The sequence below is a fragment of the Mirounga leonina genome, unplaced genomic scaffold (assembly GCF_011800145.1).
Source record: "Mirounga leonina isolate KUSES-001 unplaced genomic scaffold, KU_Mleo_1.0 Mir_175, whole genome shotgun sequence".
Taxonomy (NCBI): domain Eukaryota; kingdom Metazoa; phylum Chordata; class Mammalia; order Carnivora; family Phocidae; genus Mirounga; species Mirounga leonina.
In genome coordinates this window covers 27,313,868-27,332,823 of record NW_023270453.1, presented here as the reverse complement: position 1 = coordinate 27,332,823, position 18,956 = coordinate 27,313,868, and the positions used below count along the sequence as shown (strand labels likewise).

General features: G+C 41.5%; 1 protein-coding gene across 6 annotated transcripts in view; it reads right to left on the bottom strand.

Annotated features, from left to right (window-relative positions):
- Positions 1-18,956, bottom strand: part of RBFOX1 (RNA binding fox-1 homolog 1) — a 334,649-nt gene that overhangs the window by 109,225 nt on the left and 206,468 nt on the right. For all 6 annotated transcript variants that reach the window (XM_035022228.1, XM_035022232.1, XM_035022226.1 and 3 more), the window contains 4 exons: positions 16,105-16,248; positions 9,527-9,580; positions 2,303-2,395; positions 497-557 (listed from right to left, as the gene is read on the bottom strand). In XM_035022228.1, coding sequence (XP_034878119.1) covers positions 497-557; positions 2,303-2,395; positions 9,527-9,580; positions 16,105-16,248 — 352 coding nt within the window. The remainder of the gene's footprint in view (positions 1-496; positions 558-2,302; positions 2,396-9,526; positions 9,581-16,104; positions 16,249-18,956) is intronic.

Sequence of the window (18,956 nt, the reverse complement as noted above, 5' to 3'; positions counted from 1 at the left end):
TCCCTCTTCCGGAAATGACTAGGGATCAACGAGGAGGTTGTGGTGGGAAAAAAAGGAAACAAACAAAACCTCCATCCTCCCTCGACTTACTTTAATAACAGCAAAGTAGATGACCCAGATGCTCCCCCAATAATTACTGTATCTCACCCCAAATGGGAGTTATTCTAGAGAGACTGGAGGAAGGGCATGCACACTTTAAGTGAAAACTAAATTCGCCTCTGTTGTGAAAACGATCTTTTAAAAAAATTATTATTGAAGTCTAGTTGGCATACAGTGTTAGATTTGACAGTTCTGCCCATTATTCAGGGCTCACCATGGTAACTGTAGTCACTGAAAAATATCATATTGATTCACGTGGTTCACTGTAGCAGGTCAGCAGCAAGGACATGGGAACCACACCAAGGCTAACAGGGCTTACTGAATCATATTCCCTGGTTAAATTACTTAATAGATTCAGAGGTAGGGATGACTTCTTGTAAGGCCAATCTCTACTTACCGTTTGTATAAGGGTTGACAGTCTTTTTATTTGTCATTACACGTGCTGTGGCATTATTTACCTATGTACATAGAAAAGTCAAATGAGCACATATTCCAGGGCCAGCCCACAGTTCAATTAGTTGCATGCATTATGACTGTGATTACTTATTAAAAAAAAAAACTAAAATGCATTTTAATTTATAAAAGGCAGTAGGTGCATAACAAAATCATACATTTTTATAATTACATTTACTTCATAACCATTTTAACTTACAAATCATTTCAATAAAGCAATGTCATATCATTTAAAAGTTTAATAAGGAGACAGTAAAAGCAAATTAAAAGGAACTGCATAATTGAAGATTTAAAAGCATGCGTGTACTCCATGGTAACACAGAAACAATAAATATTTTTAAACACAAAATAAAATTCATATGAAGGAACATGCAGTGGAGTAGAAGAGGGGAGAGACAAGGTACAAGGGAACATAAATGTCAAGAAAAAAAAAAAGGGACAAACAAGATTTAGCCATGTGCAACACTTTAGGAGGGAAGGACCATTGGGGAGAGCAACATCTAGCATTCAACACTTGGAACAAGAGCCTTTGACATCGCAAGAATTAACAAGATCATTCAAGCTTTAAAGTCACAGCTAACAAAAGGATAAAAGAGAGGGTGCATTGTTTAACACAATATGGAGTTAACAATCTGAGTAAGATGTGCACTATCATATCTCAATCCAGTCAGTGCCTCCCAGGCTCGCTTAGAACGTACACTCAATTACAGGCGTACCGGTACCCAAAAAAATAGAGCATCAAGAAAACTTAATACGACAAGTCAAAAAAATCCACGTGGTATATATATGTATAGAGATAATCAGCACTAAATACGTGAAGCGGCAGATGGACTTCACCACTTACCATTCACCACCATCGCCAGCATGGGTTTGTATACAGTTACCATGGTTACTGAGAGTTTGGTGAGGGGCCTAAGCGTTATCGTCGAGGGTGGGGGGGGGAAACGAAAGGCAAAATATGCAACATCTTACTCCAAAGACTAAAGCATTTTTAACTGGTATTTTTTTTTTAAAGTTTTAACAAATATAACCCTGTGGCCATGTTGAGGGAGATCCAGTGGTAGAAAGACTAGATTCTGAATATTGACATTTTAGCATTTATTTTTATTTATTTATTTATTTTTCAGTGAAGAGGGGCCAGATATTGAACAGGAAATCCTGTTTGGTTAGTCACTTTATTATCAAAAGAAGGCAAAGATTCAAACTGGCTTCTTAAACAAAAAATGAAAGGTTCAGTGACAAAGACCTCTCATTTTTTTTTTTTTTTAAGAAACAATTGTTCTTCCGAATGCTACTGCTTTCACCATTTGACTCAATTTGGACACCACTGTGGATCCCTCGTCAACCCTGCAGTGGAAAGAAAAAGAAAAAAAAAGGAAGAAAAAAAAAAGAAAAGAACTGCTTTGTTTTTTGTTTTGTTCTGCATACTGTCTCCACTGTTTGGAACCTACTGCACCCATCAATTATAAAACACAGAAAATTAAAAAAAAAGTTCAGAGTAACCTTTCTTTTTGTCTCACTTTTGCCATTCACCTTTCATCAGTAATAAGAACATAATAAAGTAAAATTTTAAAAAAAAGTAAGGCCAGTTTTCCTTTTTATATATAAATATAAATATATATATATATATATAAACAATGAGAAGGGAGTAGGGTCACATACAAGACACAATGATGCATCTGGAACAACGAATGAGCGTGAAGCAGACATTTATAAAGAAGATGTAAAGGAAAATATTTTGAACATGCACCTCGATTTTACGGCCCTCTACCACGGTGCCGTGTAATTTCTCCCTCGCCCTGTCCGCATCGGCACTATTTTCGAAAGTTACGAAACCAAATCCCTGCATGCAGGAGGGAGAAGGGGAAAACAACATGCAGATTATTATTCCAGTCAACGACCACTGTGTAACGTTCTCTCGCTTTAATTTCTATTTCTTGTCCTGGCTTCAGTTCTGTAACATGCAAATTAGAGAAATTATAAGAATACGAAGATGTGCAATAAGTAAGCGACAAATGTGAACAAGATTTTTTTTCTGTCACCAGTTATCTGTAACCCCTGAAGAATTCAAAAAATGATACCAAAAATACCTTTCTAAATGTCACTACAGAAGAAAATAAGTCTAACGGAAAGAAAATGAGATCAAAATAAATTTACAGTGTCTTCACAGAGAAGAAAATGAAATAACGAGGAAAAAAAAGGGAACCACTCTCTTGACATGCAAATTAAGAATAAAATAAAATAAAACGTGTGCACGAAATTCAACAATGAATGCCAAAATCTTCTAACATTGCCTACAGAGTCATGCCGTGTGGTCTTAAGAACATCTCTTCTTCATGCAATTTAGGGTTATTCAAATTTGTCAATTTTACAGCCTTAACTTCTCAAAAATAAAAATTAGAAGACTAAAAAAAAGGAAAGACCTTTTTCATAATAAATCTTAAACTCTTTGATCTAATAAACAAAATAATCACATGAAATGAATTGAAATAAACATCAATTGATTAATAATGCAAACAGTTCAAGTAGCGCTTTTTTATATTAATACTGTCCCCTCCCCTCAAAAACATATATGCTTCTGAATTTGTCAACTTTCCAGGCTACTTCATTAACTGAAAAGGGAAATGTATGTACGTATCGTAACGTTCTAAGACATTATCTTGATATTCATTTGTCAAATCAACAGATAGAAAATAAAGGAGCTTTGTTAAGAGAATATTATTCACAAAACACTCTGGGCACTTCCTCTCTTACTGATAGACAACAAATAGACCCTTTATTTCACCACTGGCATATTTTGTTTTAATATTTCAGCCTCAAAAAACAACCCCACTAAACATCACATTGTCAAAATCCACCTTTTTTTCTTCACTGACACTGTTCCTAAGAAGAGTACAGAAAATATGACACATTATTTTTAAAACCCCTAAAAATATTTGTACATCTTGTTCAGAAATATACACCAACCTTTTGAAACCATTCCAGTGTAAATTTGCCCAGCTCATTCTGGTGAAACAATGCAATGTGTTGGGACTCCTATTTGCAACTGGGTAAACTTCAATAAAGGGACATGCCGGTTTTTAGCTTAGTTGGGACAGTCTGATATTCAGTCTCACTGATAAAACAGACAGTAATTACAAATAACAAGTAGTCATAACCAACTAACGCTAACTCCCAACCCCTCAGTAGGTTGCTGAAGTGATATCCAAAGCTAGGGTATTCAGAGAGGTGTTGGCCTATGGTCTGCCCGAAGAGAGAACTTTCCAAAGTCAATATGGGCTCATCTATAGGAGATCCCATCTGTGGGTGGATTCAAGCTAAATTAAATGATTATTTGACAGAATTCTATAGAGAAAAAATAAGCAGCTTTACTTTGGAGGATTGGACTGAAAAATCTTTTATAATATGTCCCACTGTGAGGATCTGTGATTAGCATAAGTCTGGATGATTTGATCAGTATAAGCCTTTATGCTCCATAAGAGAAGGAGCATATATAACTTTGTCTCATACATCACTGGTGGTACACCCATGTGAGGTGTCCCAATATACTAGGCTAACCAATGAATTTTGAAATAACAGCTCTTCAATGGACTGAAGACAGAATTTGAAGGCTTTGCTCTATTAATGGCGCTGACTCTTGCTTAGAGGGTCCCAAACTTGGTTGCACAGTGAAAGGAAGCAGGGGGCATAGCATATGAAACATTTAGATTCCTGAGCCCCGCCACATAGCTACCCAATCAGAATCCCAGAGTGGAGCCCAGAAATCTGTCTGCTGAGAAAGCTACTGCAGCCCAGCAGCTGCATTCCCATGGCCTCTCATATCACCAACCACCATCAAAGGCAAGTTCCAGTTCCTTGTATGAGGTAGAATATTATGTTGCCGATTTCCAATGAGCAACTTATGGAGTGGAGTGAGTCTCAGAGATGAGTATCTGTCTGACTTGGTGATTTGGATCTTAGGTGCAGGGGTACAGCCATTGTCCCCTCAAAACTGAACTCTCTAGCACGCACAGAATGTCATACATCTAACAAATAAGGGAAATGAGGACTCTGGCTGCATCAGGGGCAATTCTCTCACTAGGCAAGCAGAGAAAATCCACAGTCTGAGTCTTATCGATGGAGGGCTTGGTGGTATCACTGCTGTCCATGGGCACCATTCATGAAGCCACCTGCCATACATCATCCCAAAGAATCACGTCATTGTGGTTCTCGTCTGACCCCAAGGCAACCCACACTGGCCTAAAATCAGCACTGTGTGCATCAGGGAGACATGAAGGTGGAGACAGAAATAGGTTTTGAAATCTATGTGAAGTTCACTACATTCCCATGTTCTCACTTTGTTTTGAAGTAAGATAATATATATGGATGCTTCTTAGTCTTACTTTCATTTTCTGCTACATTCCGCTCTCTTTCTCTGTTTTGTTTTGTTTGTTTTTTTTTTTTTTAGGTCCTCAATATTTCTTATTTCCAGCTGCTGAGATGACTAGTTGAGATTCTAGAAAGTTGGGTTCAGAAGTGCTTGTTCCAGACACAGTCCCCAAATACCAAAGGGACTGTCCCACCTCTTCCATTGGACACTCACACCTCCCCCCAAGGCAAGAAGGGACCTGGCCTCCCTGGGTCAGAAGATCGCCAGAATTCTCACCTGGAGGGTGATGCCAGTTACCTGGTCATTTTCAGGTTCCCTCTGCCAAGTTCAGGTGCTGGGCAACTCTTAGAAACTGGTGCTGAGGCTATTTCTTTTATCCTGCCTCAAGGTCAGAATTCTATCTCAAGGAAACCACAACTTGGAATTCTGAAAAACATTCTGAATATTTTTATCTCAGCCTTTAGAAGGGGAACGGAAGAAGCACATTCTGGACTTGGCCTGAGAGCACAGGAGCTGGGTGCAATGCTGGATGTGGAACCCTTAACATTCTAGAGCATGCAGGGCACACAGGGCTCGGACCAGGTGCTCTTTGCTGCAGGAGACGCACTGCTCCCAGGGCTCACCTCAGTAGAGGGGTGGGGCCGAGAGAAGGCACAAGGTTGCTGGAGAAAAGACCCAGTGAGGTGACAGTGACATGTGCCACCTCACGTGGGAAAGCATACTAATGGGGATCCCGAGATGGAGTGCCAGGCCAGTGTGACTTGCTTATTTTGAAATCTCTTGTGAATTGTTATCCTGACCTTCTTCCATATCCCAGTTATTTTTCTGTTTTGGTTTTGTGGTATGTGTTTAGGTGATAGCTTCCTTCTTTGTATTAATGAACCTGTAACATTTTATATGTTAAATAAAGGCTCTGAAGCACCCGGGACAGAAGAGTGCGCTGGTTTTTCATCTTCAGTGAAAATCCTCTAGTTGCTGGTGCAGAGAACTATGTATAAGAAGGGAGCTGTGGACATGAGTCTAAAGATGCATTTTTCTGTGGGACTCAGAGCTTCACGTCTCACTTCTCCCCACTCCCCTTGGCACGTGCAGCTCCCTCTCCCTGGAGGACCACCTTCTCTCCTTCCCTTCCCTGGGAAATTCTTACTCATGAGAATGTTCACTCCCAGCTTCAATGCCCCTTCTTCCCAAAAGCCTTCCCACCCCTAACAGTATCGGTCTGCCTGCTCAGCCTCTCAGCAGCCACCCACTTGCCCAGAGCACAGCACACAGTCATTGGTCTACGTGGTCTGTCTCCCCCACCACTCAGGAAAGTCTCCGAGAATCACTTCGGTCTCACTCGCCACGGATTCACCCATCTTCTTGCACCTGGGATGGAACCAGTCCTCACAGATAATCTACTGAATCAAAGATCAGACTGTATATTTCCCGGGTATATTAAGAAGTAGCTCTCTCTGGCTGTATCCCCCACATACATCGTTTCAGAGTTCACCAAAATGTTTTTAAATCTCCTAAAAGGAAAAAAATGAATGATAGGATCTCTCACCCCTAAGTGCTATCAAATTCTCATTTTCAAAGTCTGGCATGTCTTTTTACAGTGTGGTTTCCCTGTGTACTTGCTATCCATGTACCCATGAGCTATTTATGCTATACATTCTCAGGAGAACATAGATAGTACCTGTGTTTGAATAGGGTACACACACGTGCACGTGCACACACACGCACATACACACACCCACCAAACACCCAGAACACACAGCCATACTCACTGAGCACTGAGTGACCTGCCTCGGGGACCAGGGAACTCCTAGCTCTGAAGGGCCCACCCGCTTCCTGCCTGCTTCTCCTACAGCAGATGCTGAACTGGAGGTCGTAACTGTGGTTCAGATTTCTCAACCATTTAAATGGAAATGTCCCTTTAAATAAGGCCCTTTCCTGCAGACGATAATGTCAAGTCTGAAAAATATCCCTGTGTGAGCTACTGTCCCCATTTAGCAGTTCCCTAAAGGACTGTCTCGAGGACACTCCAGTCACACCGAAACAGTCAGCCCCCGGCACCTGCCAGACCGCCTCTTTCGGAGGGAGCCTACCCACCCAGGCTATTCTTGATGTCTCCTAATCAAAAGTAAAAAGCGGGTTCACAAAGTCAGTCGCTGGATGTGGCAAACTTAAACAGTCTTCACTGCTAAAGCCCCAGAGACAGGCTAATCATGGCAATGACAGAGGAAGTATTAAAAATAGTACCTCCATTGTACTTTCAAAATAGCAAACAATATTCTTCTAATGTCCCAGAACAGCTCTCGAAAGGAATTAAACAGCTTTTTCCAACTGGCAAAAGTTACAAAACAAAATATAAATTAAATATAAATTTAAAAAAAAAATCTTTAAAAGCAGTAGTGCCACAGACTCAGGATTACAAGAAAGTTGGCCAACATTCCAGGTCATCTTCTAGGATTTTGCCAAGAATGCATCAGGCCTGAGTGAAAAGGATTAGTTAGGCTGGACACATTTTTTTTTTCCTTTTCTTTTCTTACTTTTTTTTTTTTTTTAAGATTTTATTTTTAAGTAATCTCTACACCCAACGTGGGGCTTGAGCTCACAACCGCGCTGACTCCTGAGATCAAGAGTCGCAGTCTCTACCGACTGAGCCAGCCAGGCGTCCCTGGGCACGTTTTTTCTTTCTTTTTTTTTTTTTTTAAAGATTTTATTTATTTATTTGAGACAGAGAGAATGAGAGCACATGAGGGGGGGAGGGTCAGAGGGAGAAGCAGGCTCCCTGCCGAGCAGGGAGCCCGATGCGGGACTCGATCCAGGGACTCCAGGATCATGACCTGAGCCGAAAGCAGTGGCTTAACCAACTGAGCCACCCAGGCGCCCTGGGCACGTTTTTCCTTAATGCACCTTGCGTTGCAGGTATAGAAACAGCTCTTATGATGATTTTCATATAAGGAGCCGAAAGAGAATTAACTTATGTTTCCCGCAGCCTAGAGGTCACGTTACTGATGGAAGAGTAACTAAAATACCTGAAATTTTGGGAGAAGAAGACCCTTGCACTAGCAGAACCAGAGGGTATAATGAATTGATTTTTTTCTCCTCACCCAGCATATCGCATCATCATTTTGGCCGTGGAGAGGAGAATACTGGAATTTTCTTCCCTCACATCAAGCTGCATCATCCTATCCAGGAGGGAAAGGGTGCCGACTGCCCAAGGAATAATACATGCAATTGTTTGCTTCATGGGAAGGAGGTGGTTGTTGTGCCCAAGAGAGCGAGCACTTGCTTGCCCCCTTAGAGAAAACCAGTTCTTCTTGTAACCCTCCTGGATACTGACTTGTCCCAAATTGCCTGCGTGAGGGAAGTTACGGGGCTAAATCCAGTGTCTCTCTGTATCTGATAAGCAATTTGTCCCAATATCCACTTTCACAGTCTGAGGATGCAAGGGAGCTTAGAATTCCTTTCAGCCTGGGAACAGCACTCTGGAAACCGGGTAGAGTTATCGAAAGTGGTCACTTTCTGGCTGCTGAGGTCACTCTCTGAGTCCTCTGACAGGACTGTTATCACTCAGTATCTGCTGCTAAGCTGAATGCACTGCTTTCCTCAGGGGAGATTCTGATAGAGCCCTGGAGTTTTCTGTGCGTGCCGGTGGGATGAGGACACTTTAGCTACCGCAAAACACCAGTGGGCAAAGGGGCATTCTGCATTTAGATGAAGTATTGGCATTTATCTAAAACAGGAAAACACAGTGTTTGCAACTTTAACAACGGGCCTGGAAGGCTTGTTGAAACACAGACTGCTGGGCTCCCATTTTGAGCGTCTGATTTAGTAGGTCTGGGTTGGACCCCGAGAATTTGCATTTCTGGTATGTTCCTAGGTGCTGCTCTTTGGGGGACCTCATTTTGATGACCTCTGATAGACGGGATGCTTTGAGAGAGTTGGGCCTTTTTTTCCCCCAACATATTTCCATGCTGAAGGTGCTGGAGCCTTTCCAGCACCCTGATTTTTACTAACATGCTTAGGTCTAGGAAAATCGGCTTAAAAATTGGTCTCCTATGGAAAAAAACCAAAAACCAAAAACCAATTCAAAGCAACGGCAAATTGCAAAAGGTGGAGCGGTAAACATATTAATGAAAAAAACTATATTCAAAAGGTTGGTGTATATGAAATTTTCTCCCCTACAACCCAGGAAAATAACTGCACTTTATTAATACAGAATAATCACATATTTACCTGCGCATGAGACTATCAACTCACTTTTTAATATAAAGAACATAATTATCACTGAAAAACAAAAATGTAGCAACAACATTATTTTTTAGGCATGGGTAATTTTCCTCTGGAAACTTGATATATATATATATATAGATAGATAGATAAATAGATAGATAGATAGGTATAAAACAGCAATTTTAAATTACCCCCTTATACATTTAAACTGAACCCAATGTATTTCCCACCATTTTGGAAACTGGAGAAGGTCTCTAAAGGAATTCCCACTGAACTGTATTTTCACAATGTGCTAATTAAAAGAGTGCAGTTGTTTCCCATTATCCATAGCAAACATTTAAAAATAAGCTAAACAGTCCTAAAGTAAATTAAATCGCTTACCTTTGAGCCCCGCTCATTAAAAATAATTTCAACATCTAAGATTTTACCAAATTGCTGCAAAGAAATAGAAATGTTTTATAAGCAAGAGAAATGGAGTAAATCATACTATGCACATTGGTAATTGTACCCCAAGTCAGAGTTTGCTTTTTTTTCTTTTTTAATATCAGGGATAGACATTTGATGTTGTTTTATCCTTAGTGATGTGCTTGAACCAAGAGAAAGCCCAACCACACATATGATTTCTATTTTACTGGATACCTCACCGAGTGAGATGTCATAGTATGGCCCTGGTGCAAAATGTGTAGTCAGGTGGTTAGTTCTATTTTCCTTTCTTTATGTGTGCACAATTGCTTTCCCAGGCACTGAACAGCAAAGATTAAAACTGGCTGGAGTATAAACTGACCCTTCTAGGCTACTCCACTAGCCACTGGGAGAAGCACCGTTGATGAAGTGGGATTTTGATGGTAAAATGTCCAAGTGGAATCTGATGGTGAGGATGGTGGCCCTTGACCCCTGTATAAGCTACAGTAAGAGCCAGGCCATATAAGAGAAGTCAAGTACAAACAGATGAAAGCAAGATCCACCATGTGGACATCCATCATAATCAAGACACCAGCATAGCTGTGATTAGCCCTGAGGCCAAAATGTACTTCTCTCAAGATGATTCTTCATTTTGTTAAACAAACAAATAGATTTTAGACAATTAGCAGAAATAGGCTGTATAAAAAGTGAAAGCAACTCGACATATTCAAGCATTCAAACATGGTTCCAGATTACAAATAGGGCAGCCAACTAAATTACAGATGCCTAGTTAAATTTAAATTTCAAAATTTTCAGGATAATTACATCCCCTGCAATATTTAAGATACACTTATACTTAACAAAATATGTTATCTAAAATTCAAATTCAACTATTGTTATCTTGTATTTTTTTTTTATTTGATAAATCTCGTAGTCCTACTGAGAAAGCAACATCAAGCAATTCGTGATTCACACTTTAAAAATAAGGGAACAGGGACCCTGAAACCAGAAGCATCTGAGAGTTCAAGAGCCTCTTCCCCTGACACTGGGGGTCCTTTCCTTTCTCTTAGATTGCATGAAATACAGTGGGTATTTTTGAGTGTGCAGGTGGGAGAGGGTATCATAAAAGTATGTGACGTGGTCCAGGAAAACTATGAGGGGAATTTTACCCTGATGCACAGTGAGGGCAAGTGCTCGTTCTAGTGATTAAAAAGTAAACAGAACCACATGAAGGAATATGTCCATCCTCCTTCTCCTTTATTTTGAGCTTTCATATTATAACATTCGCTTTTGCAGCCTGGAGTTTTATGACATCCTCTATTGCCCGAGGAGATTCTGTGTTCTGTCTCTCTCCCCTGGGTGGAAAGCATTAAGCAGCCTCCATAGCAGAGGCCAGAGTGGTTGGGAGGGAAAGAAAAGGAATAAATGATTAGAACACAGAGAACCAGAGGCAGCTTCCCTGACCACTGTGCTTCAGTCAGAGGATATGGGTGGCTGCGGGGGGCCGGGGGGGGGGCACGGAACCCTGAGAATAAGTGTCAAGAGGGTCCTACTAAGATTCGAGAAAAAAAATTATTGGAAACAGACAGAGGCTATCCTCTAGAACAAATTTACCTTTCTTGGAAAGACAGGAAAAAAAAAAAGGCACACTCCACTTGGAGAGAAATAGCTCAAAACCTTGAAACAAAAGTAGTTGTGACTAGGAGAAAAAGGAAACCCAAAGCTATGTCATGGAAATGTGCCTACCCCTCAGGATACGGACACGGTCAGGGGACTGCAGGTTGAATTTGTCTTGTTGAGCGGATGGACGTGCTTCTGTGCTTCTCATCTTCCAGGAGAAGAAGGATAGGGAGAAACGAAGAAGAACAGCTGGGAGAGGTGAGGGGAGGACTACATTGCCAGCAGGTATGATGGAAATACCAAGAAACTTACAGCGAACTCACCCTGCAATTTGTGGACACTCTTAATTTCCTTTTGGTCAAGAGAATATTCTTCTACAGAGCATTTTCAGTGCCCTAGATTTGGGCAGAGAAAATCGTTAAAAATAGAAGAAGAAAACTTCCAGATTTGGGGAATGCAGGATTTGTCGTTGAAAGGTGAACTGAATTTCAGAGTAAAGACTCCCCCAGTTTGTGAAGTCCACAGAAGCAGTGATTTCGATATAACCTCCTTAGAATATTTAGTCCACACTGATGCTATTATGTTTATTTCAGGCCTAAGAGCATGAAAGCACTCATGTTTATGAACAGAGAAGCTTGAAAAGGACTCCCCAAAACCATGAAGCAAATGTCATCTATGGAACATTCTCTAAGCAGTCAACACGAAAACGCTCCCTTTAAAACAAGATCTGGCTGAGACAGAACCAACCAATCAGGAAGGAATCCTAGCATGTGTCATTCCCTAAATGGAACAGTGACACCATATGCCCTGAAATGGTCTCAAATGTTTGCCTCCCTAGCGGTTGCCACTGGGTGGTTGATTCTCAGAGCCAGTGAAATGAGCAGTGAGAAGAACACTGATATGCGCCCCACTCCTAAGACAGTTGCGTACTATATTTAGAGTATCAACAGTTTAATTGGGAAGTTGGGTACTAATGATGTAAACACAGCTGGGACATGTGCAGTCTAAATAGACATGACTCGCAGATTTAACTCGCATTAGTTTGCTCGACACCCATGTGCCGCCACATTCGACAACGTCTCAGGATCCATGCAAGGTGTCTTAAGAGCGGTATCAAGGATAAAATCCGGAAGCTTCTAGGCATGCACTGGGGCACATACATACCAGGCATTTTGAGACATTCTCTGATCAAATAATATTTCTCTGAAAAACTGTGGAAGATGCTCCGTGGGTACAGCATAAAACATGAAAGTAAAGGTTAGTTCAAAGAGCACACACAGAGGCGAAGAAAAGGCATCATATCAGTTTTCTTAGGGTTGGCTTCATGTTTGGAATGCAGAAATGGGAGGCACCATGCCAGGTCCAAAAAAAAAAGGCTTCACTCATTATAACATCACGGTGCATAGAATTTGGCATTAACGCCAAAGGTTCAGGCATCTCTATGTTATTACTAAAAAGGTGACCGTGAAAGCTTCTTTTGTATGTTCTGAAAGTCATGTGGTCTGTTTTGGGGTGACAATAATGAGTGACTTCCATAGATCATAGTCATACCCAGAGGGTCTCTATCAAAAGCAAGGCTTTTGATTACAAAAGCAAGGCTGAGATGTCAACAAGGGTATTGTGCAAATTTGAATCCTACACTCGATGAGTAGCTACTTCTGAAAACAGTTCTATAATGCAATGTGTCATGTCAGTGGTCTGGACATATTATAACCACCTCTCTCACCCAAAACCCAGATATGTGTAAATTTTAAATGTTAGGTTAAAGAACCGTTCTGTCCAAGAGCAAGCCATTATAATCAATTTGGTGGAAATCCACCCATTCCTTTCATGGGATCATTAAGATTTCAAACATAAAGGATGCACACCCTCATGAATGCTCCCTGAAAAGAGGACAGAGCTCAAGAATGAAGTAGCCAGGCCAGAACCAATATTTCTTTCAGGGAAACATCTAGAACCAACGCCTCTGATCTGTTCACTCACGCCCCAACTGGTGTTGTAAAAAGACTCTGGGCTCTACTGTGGTCATGTAACTTCTTGACCAAGGAATGTTCCACCTTGACAGGAAGGAAGGAAGGAAGGAAGGAAAGAAAATCTATGAATAGTTAGAAGATTTAATGGCAAACACTAGAACGAAGGCTTTCAAAGGAGGAGGAAGTAAAGAATTTCAAGTACTGAAGAACATGGTGGAGTAAAGGTAACCAGAATCACAACGAATGGGCCCTGAAGCCACAAATTAAACACAAATATGTGAGGCACCTGCAGTGACCATTAGGCCTGCAGAAATTGCAAACTTCTGAATTATTAATCGTTGCAAAAGTTGTTATGAGCACAGCTAGGTTTTAGGCAGTTGGAGAAAGGAGCTTCCTTTTTTGTCTTGTTTTGGTTTGGGTTTCAAATCCCCATGGCTGCATTTAACAAAAGAAATAAAGGAGAAAAGCCCAAAATCTTTGAGAGGGTTTTTCTCTGTAATAACCCCCATTCTAGCCCCAGCCAAAGTGAAGAGGCAAAGGCAAAATATAGCAATAAAAGGAGAGAAGAGATCTCATGTCCAGATGACTTGGAAAAGACCTAATTGGAATCAAAATGTCATTTCTTACAGTAAGTATGACCTACAAGAAGAAACCACACTTAATTCTCTCAACTGGAGTGTGGGGAGCCAATCAGAATGTTTACAGATGCCTTTCAATGTGATTCATGCCACTAAATGTATCATATAACCAGAATGGGATTGCCACCACCAATGCTTGGTTGGGAAGAACAGATTTTTAGTATTTAAGTTCCATTTCTTCAGGACAGTGGTTGTAAACCAAGGAGGCCTCAGCATTATTACAAAGAATCCAGGAATCTGTATGTGCCCCCAAATTTTTATAGCCGAAACTCATAAAAAAAAAAAAATCTTGCATACTTTTAAAACGAACACAGATGCTGTTTGTGATGAACGAAATTAATTTCAATATTACTGAAATGTATGCCACATTTTCTTAATTGATACTAAGCGTATCTATCATCTGGTCAAGTCGATGTCAGTTGCTTAGAAATCTTTACTTTTACAAAAACTGGCTCTGAAACCAGTGGATTTTGATCATGGTTTGACAACTGGGTAGTACGTTCAATATTTGGCAAGACCTTGCTGTGCACCACTTGCCCTCGCCCTGTAAGAAAAGAGAGGCTCAGATATCCATGCAAGCAGGATGCCGTCTTTGGGAGTTCCAGCTGTGGATTATTTCCAATACCTCTCTGACTTGGCTGTGTAGCCCTCCGGTGACTTTCAAGATAACGGAGAAGACCAGGGAGGGAAGAGCGCCCTCGGGGTTGGGAGCGAGGGTGGGCTGCAGTGAGTGACACCATAAAAGAGCACCAGGATGATCATTAAGAGGGCCAAATTCAAAGCCAACCTCCCAGTGACACCTGATGAGTAAAGATGGACTGCGGAGCAAGACTTTCTAACCTGACGTGGCAAGAGGAATCTAATTCCTCTGGCTGCCCATCATTCAAACCTGGTCTCACTGCTTTATACACACTTAACCTCCACTTTCACTTTGAATGCTCTGCACTTTTCAAAGTCATCTTTGACCTGAGAGTGCCCGAGGGTATCTCTACTCTGCAAGAGTTAGAGGGCTCAACTCAAGGTTATTACCAAACGAGAGAGATAAAAGTGCAGAAGCTGACCTTTTCCTCTGAAATGTCAGGATTCAAGTCTGGGTATCTGAATATTAGGACGCTAGCTCTGCCTTTGTGTCAGATGTGGACTTGATAAACATCATGCATGGTAAAGAAATAGAAGGTGCATACCAGCTAACCCCACAATCGCAGTCATGAACCAGAGCATCCCTTTGCATAGGGGGAATGAGGTCTACTTGGCCCAGGGTTTGGCATTAAAATTTGGCCCCTTCTTATTCCTTCTGTAATACTTGCATCCATCCACAAACTCTTAGAGGACCAATCTCCAGGCGGCCAACCTTTACTCTAAGTCAAACGCTAAGGATGTAGTTCTGTTCATGGAATCCACAGAAACCTCCCATCAATGCTGGGATGGATGTCATGGACAAACAGGCTGACTACATTTGCAAAAAACAAAACAAAACAAAACACCCACTAAGGATATCTAAGCCCTGTCAGAGTTTTGTCCTTCAGAGCCCAAGACGTGGCTAACTCATTCCTTTCCAAGATGGACAGTGCAAGATTTCATCCAGAAAAAGAATCTGAGTCATCACGTCCCATGAGGAAGCAACCCTATCATCTATTTTCTCTGGGTTGATGGTGGCTTCTGCCCTGCTCTGGGTTTCAATCATGGTAGCTGGGCAAGGCTGTCATCTGTGACAGAGAACATCACAGTAAGAACTTCTGAATCCTCGTCACTAATTGCGGAAGAGTGTATACTGCAGGATGCAAGTCAGACTTAGAAATCTCTAGCTTCCTTTGTTTTGCTTTTCAATGAAGCTTTATGCAGAAGTCACTATTCTCTAGCGCTGCTTCTGAAATTTAAATGCACAGTGCCTGGGAAAGAGTGAGGTATGCAGGAATATGTCATGATAACTTTGGCAACTATGAAAGAGAGAAGAACCCAAAGGACACAAAATGTTTATTTCAGCTGTGACATAGGGTCCAGGGCCACTTGATCTGGGATCATCAGTGGGCTTCTTTCAATGCTATTTTATCTGGGAGCTCATTTTCTGTTTGATTTTCCAGTTACTAATTAGAAGAAGACCATTTGGCAAAGCGGGACCATGGTGAACCTATACAAAGACATTTAGACTAAAATCATGAAGAGATTTAGGTCACAATATACCCACCGACTAGGATCTAAAATGCCTTTTTCCCTCCCTATGTAAACATCGAACTTTTGTGTTGTGTAAATACCAGAACTTACATGAGGAGGAAAGGGCTCTGGGGACCCCAGTGCGGACACTGCAGAGGAGAAACGCTCTACTTACGCCAAACATTTGTCGGAGGTCCGGATCCCGGAACCTGAAGGGGATGTTGGAGACATGCAGCCGCTTGGGCTGGGACTTGTTTTCTGTGTTTTCAGAAGGTTGTGTCTGGGGCTGGCCATCTGTTGGTGCCGCGTCATCTGTCTGCTAAAAGGACAAGAGTAAAGAGGCTATGAGTGGACCTGTGTGCTCTTTCCAAAGTGCTTTAGCTTCTCCTAAATGGTAAGAAAATGCTGGAACAAAGGAACAAGGACAAGGAAGGAGCTGCTGGGTCATCCATTCATTCGTTTATTCAACAAGTATTTATTGAACGTTCCCTGACAGCCCAAGGTGGAGCTGGGATTCAGCAGTGAGCAAAGCAGACAAACTCCCCGCCCCCACGGAACATAATTCTTATGGGGGTGTGTGGGGGGAAGGCAATAAGCTCATTAGTAAATAAATATGGAGCTGGTAGAAGGAGAGCATTATGGAGAAAAATAAAGCAAGGGGAGGGGTAGTTGGTGTGGAGGTGTTGGGGAGTTTTAACAGGCAATCAGACTGATTGATTAACCTGTCGTTAAAGGTAGGAGAGGGTGCATCCCTTAATCAAAGGTGTCCAAAATCTTAAGATACGCCTGCATAATTGTTGTAACTGTCCAGATAAAACATTAGCAAATGGAATAAAACATTTGAGAAGGCTATTTGGTGTTCTGCAGTCCAAGTAACCATCTGATTGACTTACTTATTTTATTTTTTTTTAAGGTTTTACCTTCTCGTTTCTTGGTTGTGCAGGCCTCTGCTATCCATGACAGCTGACCCCCTGTGGCTATTTAAATTTGAATTAAAATTAAGTAAAATGTAAAATCCAGTTTTTCCTTCACACTAGCCACATTTCAAGTACTCAATAGCCACCTGTGGCTAGTGGTTTCCATGTCTGACAACGAGGATCTAGAACATCTCTGGAACGTTCTATGGACAATAGTGGTGTCGATAAGGCTATGCTATTAGCATAACTCATTACTCTGCTTCCCACTCTTGCCACAATAAAAGCCCGGACAACATGATATTATATCAGCACATATATAGGCAGGAAAGTTACAGTAACACTTGGTACCATGATAGCCACGCCCATACTCTTGGTTCTCGAGATGCTTCTGGATACTTTCTCTGCAATTAGCATCTATTGCCTCTGGGTGGCAGTTGATGCCACATCCACATCAGTTACTTGCTTCTCCAAAACCGTAATGGAAAACCTACGTGGAAGCCCATCAAATTTACGAGGGAAGAATCAGCCTCACCTACTTTTAAACAATTTAGAAGCATATAACTAACTGGGACAAAACTATCAATGCAATCAGGCAGGTGTAAGATAACAAAGACACAGAGGAGACAACTTCACCAAGTGAAATATATATATATATATATAATATATTTTATATATGCATATAAATATAAATGCCTTATATAAATATGGTTTACATGTTATATATACCACAATAAAATGGCCATAATTAGTGACTTTCTTGCCAATCCTTGTATTTATTGACAGACTTCATTTGCATTCTCCTTCCTAATAACCCCTGAATTGCATTTTGAAGTCAAGACTTCCCAGAAGCTGGCACACTACTCTTCCAAGCCAGTTTGGAATCAAAACTCCCACCGGATGACCTCTGCAAGTTTGAAGTGTTACGTCATGATAATGTCAACACTGCCCTTGGTCGTTTTGTCTGTGCTGTTGGAGTGGAATAAGGAGGATGGTGACAGTCTCCTAACCTGGAAAGTGAGTAATAATAATAATAATCGTGCACACCTTCTAAGGCTCTGTGAAGACTTAGTGCAGTAATATAGGCCAGCTTGGCAGAGTTCTTGGCACATGAACTCAATAAATGGAAGGCAATGAATTTTTTAGAGTGATGGTCACTTTTTCTTAAAATGTCAAAAACAAGAAGAAAGAAAGCCTCTCTCAGGAATCATACAAAGGAAAGGTTCTCCTTCGCTTGTTAAGCACGTTTTTACTGAGCAACTACTATGTGTTGGACACGTAAGTTAGTCCTCCCAACACACGTTGTTCCCAGTTCAGTGCAAGAGAAAGAAGAAGGAAAGAGACATTTGTGAGGCTGGGATCAGAGTGAGTCACAGAGGGCTGAGTAAACTTAAATCAGGGACATGCCGCACAGCTGGATGTTCTGGGAGCCCTGCCAATTCTGGAGGTTACGTTTTCAGTGGGAGATGTCTAACAGAAGGGATGAAGGGGGCTGACGCTGTACCAACAGAGGGCAAGGCGCAGGCAAAGACGCAGAGGTGAAATCAGGTTCTGGATTCAGGGGAGTACATGGGCCCCTTAGTGTCATGGTGGGTGGGCGCACATGAAGGAAGGGCAGACAGAACAGCACAGTGTGGGGGTGTGTGGGGGTTATATCACAAAGGGCCCTGTGTGCAGAGCAAAAGTATATTTCATGATAAAAACTAAGAGGAGCCACTTATGGATCATTGCGGGGTGTGGTGTGACCAGCATGAGACAATGGGGCTGAGCCATGGCCGACAAACAGTAAACGCAGGTCAGATGGCTGGTTGAGTCACTGACTGAACAGGTTAAGGTATTACGAGTGTATCAATAAAGTAATGAATGAAGGATGAATGAACGGTCCACTTTGCATCTTCAAGTGACAGTCAAATACAATATTATAACACCCACGCCCAAACAGAGCAGGGAACTGTGTTTTCTCTGCTGGTAACATGAGGTTTGGTTACACAACCAAGGCCCAGAGATGTCCTTGAATCGTGCACTTGGGGTCTTAGTACTCTGACCTAAGACTCTAGGTTTGCAGACACAGCAGGTGAGACCCCAGCTTACAGCCCATTTCTTCCCTCCGGTT